We start from the raw sequence: 7,712 nt of genomic DNA on the forward strand, positions 1-7,712 counted from the left end.
CAGCGAGCCAATAAACCTTGTTAATCACGCAGGATCGTCACCTTTGTTGACACCTCGACGATTGTGCAATTTTTCGAAGAACACATCAGTCAAGTGCTAAGGCTGAAGTATTTAGCGTACGTTTAGGAACCACCGGAAGGCGGGGGGAGGGTAGTGCAAATAGATGAGCCTTACATATAGGTGGCGAAGGAGTCTGGAGTATCATTCATCAGTGAGTTAGTGAGTGAGGTAAAAATGTATTGTAAATTGGTTTTCGTGTGTTTGGCGGTGGGCAGCGTGAGGGCAGCGCCCGCGGCGACCGATGTCGTGCCGCTAGAGAAGCAGCAGCCTACAGTCATTCCTATTGTTTCACAGTCGGAAGAGTTAGAAAATAATGGAACGTACAAATTCAGGTAAGTAATCATTACATTCTTCAGTGATTTAAAATGATATAAGCCTGGATTTTAATTTTTTATTTATAAGTTTTTAGTGTTTTTATTATGTTATTAAAAAAAAGGCTTATTTAAACAACAAATAAATAAAGCCTGGATATAAATTTCCTTAAAAAAAATTATACTCATACAAAAGTGAAGTTTTACCTTTAAGACTTTAAGTAGATACCTAGCAAGTCAATCAATCATTGTAACTCTATCATTATATAGTATTTACTCTAAATGATATATTCGATAATGTATCTATAAATCTACCTGTGAATAATAATAATACCGTATGCGAAATGTATTGTGCATTGCCTCATCTAAATTGAAACAATACCTTAGTAGGTGTTTGTCTCATCATACAAATTGTTCGTCATTATTAATGCAAATGGGTTTCGAAATGCCAGTAATGCATTCGTCTTCTTACTTCTATGTACATATTTTGTAGTTATTGTTTTTATCAAATCGATGTAGGGCTGGTTACTAATCAGTGCTTAGTTAAGTTTAAATGCGAGACCCTCTCATGCTTGAGAATCATTACTTACATGCCCACAAGCTGTTAACTATTGCCCACAGGAGAGAAAACTAGTGTGTTATCGCGAACAGTACATTTTTCTCTCCTGTAGGCAATAGTTAACAGCTTGTGGGCATGTAAGCAATGATTTTATCATGGTTCTCTAAATAAAAGGAGGACCTTTTCACGTGGATAAGGGTTAAATAAGAAAATTAACCTTTATAGCCCTTAACTCTTGTGTATGTCTATGTCTACAGGAAAGACATAACACAGTGATCTGTTTGACCCATATAGGCTAAATTATTTATTATATTTATTTATTTTAAATGCGAGACATTTTCGTCCTCCACATATACTAGTGTATAATTTTAGAATATTTAAAAAAATCTAAGTTCTTTAATTACCAGAGAAGACTGTTGTTATTCACGTTGTATGAGTCTGTAAGCCTAATATTGGATTGAACTAAACAAAATAGCCTAAATAATAATGTTCCAGTAGGCGTTCTACAAGCTCTGCAAAGGGCCTCTACGTGTTGGATCTATATCCCCACTCAAGTCTATCAAAAGAACGGGGTTTATAGGCCCGTGCAATCAAAAATAATAAAAAAACTATTTTTCTACAGTTACGAAACTGGCAATGGGATCAAGCGTGAAGAAACTTCGTACGACAAAGTTCTCCCGAAAGCACAGGGGCGGTCAGCGGCGGGAGACAGCAATGAGGGTGGAGAGAGCGAGGAGAGCAATGAGGTGCACGTGCAGCAGGGATCCTACTCCTACACCGCGCCTGATGGCACTGTCATCAGTGTCAGGTAAGACATTTACAATTGGTCATCATAACCATTAAAGTTTAGACTGAAATACTCAACTAGATTCCGACGAAGCTAAGTCTGCACAATCAGAACGTAATTCCTATGAAAATATGACTATAAATGTCAAATTTATATATTTAAATTTTATGGTGGCGCTCCTACACTTTTGAATACACACGTTAGTTTAAATTAAACGGACTCTAGATGGTAGTAGTGGCTTGGAATAGAGAAGAATGGCGCCATCTCGTGAAAGATGCTACTCGTGCTACCTAGGTGCTAAAATCCTTGTTGAGTTGAATCACTAAGTTAGTGTATTTCAGTTCAAGTTGTGAGTTTTTAATTTTATGCAAAAAAAGTATGCCAGAAAATGTGTAAAAAACAACAAGTTGGTTATCTGGAATTTATGAATACTTAATATATTTAAATTATGTAATTTGAAACTCAATCTACCAAATCGAAGAGTCAAAAGTGAACATGGGCCGCCTTAATAGGAAGCTATTTTAATTAAATATTAATATTATGACATATTCTTGATAGTAGTCAACGGGTGAATGAGACGTCAAGATAACGTTTTTTTCTTGTGAAACAGGTACATTGCCGATGAAAATGGCTTCAGACCAATTGGCGATCACATTGCCCCGTCAATTGTAGCCGCGGCCGCAGCAGCCGGTTCTTCAGCTGAAAAATTAAATGCGGCTGACAGTGCAAACTCCGCATCAGCGCCTAAGCCTGCAGCGGCACCCGCACCTAAGGCTGCTGCAGCCCCTGTACCTAAGGCTGCTGCGGCCCCCGCACCTAAAGCTGCTGCCGCACCCGCTCCTGAACAAAAGAGCGAGAAACAAGAAGTAGCCCCCGCGTCTGCTCCAGTTGAAGCTTCAACCACTGAAACTGCCAAGACAACAGAAAGCGAAGCGTCTGGTGAAAATGCCAGCGAAGCCTCACCTAGCACAACTGATGCAAGCACTACCAGTGCTAGTAGCGAAGCCACAGATGCTAGTGAAGCAAGCACGCCGGCTGAAGCGACAACTAAGTCTGCTGATGCTACCACCCCAGCTACTTCAGAAGAGCCCTCTTCTACTAGCGCTGATGCGTCTACCACTGAAGCTGCCTCTACCACTGCTGCCTAAGCCTATCCAAAAATATGTTTTATACCAAATGGCATGCTTCTAATGGATGTCGACATGTATATTTTAGGTGTGGATTTTTTAAAATGGTAGAGTAACAATGGACAGGTTGAATAATTTATGATAAACTTTTTGAATTGTACAAATTAAAAACCTACTACCATCTGTCATGACATGATATTAAGAAACGCTGTCATCATTTAGTCGTACTAGTAGAATATTGTAAGACGATCTTATGATGTCTAAAATGTTTCAAAGGACTACCAAAAAATGTTTTACTAGGTATACTCGTTTTCGTTAGTTACTTAAGCAAGTAAACAAGCTTTCATATTGGTAACATTCTAGAAAACAAATCATTATTTATATTTAAGGTAAAATTATTTATATTTAATTTGTAAATAAATAGTTCTATTGTAGTTGGTTTTGTTATTTTAAATATAAGCCTCGTTGTTACATATTAACTTTGTCGTAACTTTTTTTTTCTACCGAAAATACCTGGACCATTGAAAATAACATACGATAGTTATGTAAGTTCTGGTAAGTTGATACAATAGATATCAACTTACCAGAACTTACATAACTATCGTATGTCATTTTCATACTGAAGGTAAAACTGCCCTACCACGCTTTTTTAACAGCCATACTAACCGTAGGAGAACTAGCTTGAATTTGGATTTCTTTGCTCTAGAATGAGGTTAAAAATTGAATGTGTTTTCAAGTGGCTAATAGGACTGTTTTGCGTGGTGAAGCAGAAGACGTCAAAGGTTAGTTTTATGAGAGCATTCCCTCGTATAACGTGACTTCAAATTTACGTCGATACAAATGTCAAGTGCAATTCACGTCTATGTAGAGACGACAGTTAAACTGATCCTCCTCTCACTTTCGTTTGAAACCAATGACACGAGCGATCCCTTGCCGTATTCTCGTTTAAGTATCTAGTATAATTTTAGATTTATTTATAAGGTAAGGTGGGGTAAGACTAACATATTTAGTTTATTTTGCTCGGGGCAAGACAAACAGTAGTAGGTATGAGGATTTCATACAAGTGATAGTCTTTTCCCGGTGATAGTCTTACCCCACTTTACCTTAAGTATAATTTTTACTATAATTACGATGACACTTCACACAGTAAAAAGTTCTACAATAATAACCACAAATTATATTTCAGTTTAATTTTTACAATTTTTATAGACGTAGACATTTTTTCATACTATTTTAAATTATGTATTAGGTACATGTCAGGCATTATTCAGTTCTTATATAACATTAAAATAGATTAGGATATTAGTATTAAATTATTCAATTAAATTACATAACAACATAGTAGGTATTATTAAATTCCCTTTATATAAGTTGGATTAACGATAAATGTCGACAGTACATCTGTATATAATTTATTATATGTACTGAGTTATAAAAAAATAGCCGAACCCAATTCATTTGTGCATAGTTTAATCATTTTCTTCATAGCAAATTTTAAACGTTGACTTTTAATTGCGGAAAATAGTCGCATAAAACATAACGCGTCCACTATCTAGGTTTTTATTGTTACATTTATTTTCTATCTGCTTTTTGCTTTTTGGCTAGTACAAGACAGGTAGGTAAGTATGAAGTCGAATGCTGTATTATGTTGTTAAGGTCACAAATAAAAAAATAAGGCGTTACATCTTTTAAATATACCGAAGGTCATTTAGATTCAGCATCCTGGTATAAAGTAACAAAATTACTACTGTCTACTATAATTGTACTTTTAACGAGAATTTTAATTCAGAACCCGTTTATTTAATATGTCGATAAGCTCATAAGCTCCTACAGCAAAGACAATTAAATTATCTACAAGTAAATGTTAAAGGTTACATTTGATAGTTTCTGAAGATCCTGTTATTTAAATATTCATACATAATATGTTGTGATTTAGAACACATAGAACGATATGCTATTAAAGTTAATCAGTTTTAAGGTTCTGTAGTCAATGATTTAATTTTAGCTTGACTAATAATTATTGATAACAAGAGTAATTAAAAACACGATATCAAAAGCTGGAGGTCCTAACCTTAATCAATATAATCTGTGGTCAATTTGCATACCACTTTTTTATTTAACATGCTATGAAAGCTACCGATAATTGTTTTAAAGACCAAATTTTTCGGTCACAGAATGCAAATTAATCATTAAATCGTATAGGTCAGTTAGGTTAGGTGACACTGAAAGTTAATGTAAACATACCTAAGTATATAATTAGTAATATAATTATGTTAAGTATATGTATTTTTATTACATACATAGAAAACCAACAGCTATAAACATTTCTAAAAGCTACAATAGATTTACAGAACCAATTACAGGTTCTCACTTATAAAAATTAAGTAGGCATACAAAGAACAAATAAATTACAAATCAGTTACACACACAAGTATCAACAGCACAAGCCAAGGTTAGTGTGTACAGCAAGCTGCAAAACTGTATAGACACATTAGGAATGGAATTCATTCATAAAGTGGTCATGCACTTATTGCACTTCCACCGCCGACTGCACAAAACTTCACGGAAAAATCGAAATACAAAAAAATACAAGTGTACCTATCTAGTACTCGTATAACTTCAGTAAGCCGAGCCCAAACCTGCGCTAGAAATATCACCCATAATTCCATTCGATAATGCTTCCCATATTTAATGAAATTCTACGTATAGGTACTGACTAATCTGACTATGCCTCTACATACATATTATACAGAATGGGTGTACATATATTAAATACTGACTTAAATACACATAAATAAAAATGCTGCTGTTCATAGTAAAGAAACATTTGTTATATTTTACGAATAAATATAATATCAAGATAAATAAATCGCGATAAAATTAAGAAAAGTTGAAATCCTGGACATACAAATACCACCCCTTGTTCATAAAACTTAGAAAACCTCTGTTAAATTTTATCTCTTTCTACACAAATGTCAAAATAACTACTCAATATTTGCTTCAAAATATTGCACATACGAGTAAAGTCCAATTTAAGACAAATTAAATTGAAACGCTAGTGCGTGGGCATCTGAATCTCCCTACGGCACGCGTGGTGTCAGTAACCTCGTTACGTAACCGGCCATCTCCGATGCAGGCCGTATGTTCTCATGACCGCGCACTACCAGTTAACCCAGACAAACCAGTGAAACTGGAGCTTCAAGCTCCGTGACAACAATGCTCAGTCAAAGATCCCCTTATAGTGGTCCAACTCAGTCAAGTGGTGGAAATAACCGGCTCGTCAATTTGTTCAGCCTGTTCCAATCAGAAAATGAAGGTATTGTTCCAAATAAAGAAACGTTTGACAGTGATGCCGTGTGTTATCGTAAGGAGGTCAGATTTGGTGTAACACTATTTGACCCACTTACAAAAATATAAACAGAGATTATGAACAAGTGGAAAGATTAACAAACAAAACACACGTTAAACAAATAATGGATTTATCCCAATAGGACAAAAGGTCAATGATCTAGATCGGGTACTCCAGGGGTATAAGGGAAAGGGTTTCATCAACATTGGTCTACGCATCGGAAAGATATCCGTCAATACGTATTCACAGATAACCATATTCAAATTAGTTTTAAATTATATTTCTTTGCTCTCAAACCTTGTAGTTATCGCGCGTAATACAACGTATTTTAAAAATCTTGCAAAATAATTTCAAGAATCGCTCTTCATTTTAATAAATGACTCGTGACGAACAAGATACTACGTGAGTTACAGAATTCAAATTTGTTGGCATGGTGATCAACTTAACGAGGTATGTGAATCACTTGAGCTACTTTAAGTAAGCAGACGAGTTTTCCTGTGTAAACTTGAAGTGCGTTTTATAGTCTCAGACCGCAAAAAGTTGCTCTCGATTCGTCCAGCTTTATGTTTATAGCTGACAATTTAAAGACGATTAGTGTACGTTTGAGGTGTGACTACACGCACCCTTTGGAACTTATTATGTAATGTTGATAAACGTTAGGTTTTTGTTGCCACACCGATGGGCGAAACAACGCCTACTCTTTACATAACCAGACCGTATGCAGACGATGACCAGCTGACCGATAGTTTGATAACAGTGGAGATAAAAAATGGGTAATGTAGCGAATAAAGGTGTAACAGTTATAGACAAACCATATTATAACGCATGTTTGCAACAAAGTAAAAAGTACGTTTGGATGGATATTAACAAGAATACTACTCTTTAAGGAACAGATTTACCTATGTAAGCAAGTAAATATTTCTTATCCTACTCTGTAAAGACAGAGCCAAATTAAGCAAGCTAACTCTCGAAATCAAATTTCTGGTGTACCTAAAATTTCAACTGTTTAGTGATGATTAAAATAATTTGCTTCAATTTATTGGATTTTTTAAAATCCCATGGTAAGATGCTCGTACGAATTTTACGCTAAATAATAATTATACATTTTGTGAAATAGCAAATATACATTTCTCCACGCTTATTTATTAATTTCGAAACATCTATTACCTGCCTTACCACTTTCAAGTAGAGTTAATTAAATCACTAAATATGTACAATGTCACCAAAATAAGAACTATCTATATTTAGAAGTCTGTTAATACATATCGATATAATAAAAAAGTTAACTGTTTTCATTTTCATATGAGTCTGTTAATAAAACGTGCAGTATTTCTTTGCGAGAAACGTTCTAGTTTTCAAAGACTACTCTTTTACAGAAATTCTCTTCCCTTTTACAGAAATGATCTAATGGTTTCCCACCCTACAAAAAGGGCATTTGCGGTACCTACTGACATTGAAATCAAAAATTGATAGCAGCTACGGTGGCTGCAATACTGCAGTGGCATGAAAGTGAGATGGC

The 7,712-nt window shown here is 35.1% G+C and overlaps 1 protein-coding gene across 1 annotated transcript; it reads left to right on the plus strand.

The window, feature by feature from the left end:
• Positions 1-2,865, plus strand: LOC134793906 (nematocyst expressed protein 3-like). Its single transcript, XM_063765620.1, has 3 exons — positions 1-392; positions 1,553-1,738; positions 2,328-2,865. The coding sequence occupies exons 1-3, from the start codon at positions 235-237 to the stop codon at positions 2,863-2,865; spliced, it is 882 nt and encodes a 293-aa protein (XP_063621690.1). The 5' UTR covers positions 1-234.
• Positions 2,866-7,712: the final 4,847 nt, after the last annotated feature.

This window comes from Cydia splendana, chromosome 9 (assembly GCF_910591565.1).
Source record: "Cydia splendana chromosome 9, ilCydSple1.2, whole genome shotgun sequence".
NCBI lineage: Eukaryota > Metazoa > Arthropoda > Insecta > Lepidoptera > Tortricidae > Cydia > Cydia splendana.

Bases quoted from the DNA above. Each gene is read 5' to 3' on its own strand.
- LOC134793906 (XM_063765620.1), top strand. From the start codon at position 235: ATGTATTGTAAATTGGTTTTCGTGTGTTTGGCGGTGGGCAGCGTGAGG. The intron at 393-1,552 runs GTAAGTAATCAT...ATTTTTCTACAG, and splicing joins AATGGAACGTACAAATTCAG to TTACGAAACTGGCAATGGGA. The intron at 1,739-2,327 runs GTAAGACATTTA...CTTGTGAAACAG, and splicing joins GGCACTGTCATCAGTGTCAG to GTACATTGCCGATGAAAATG.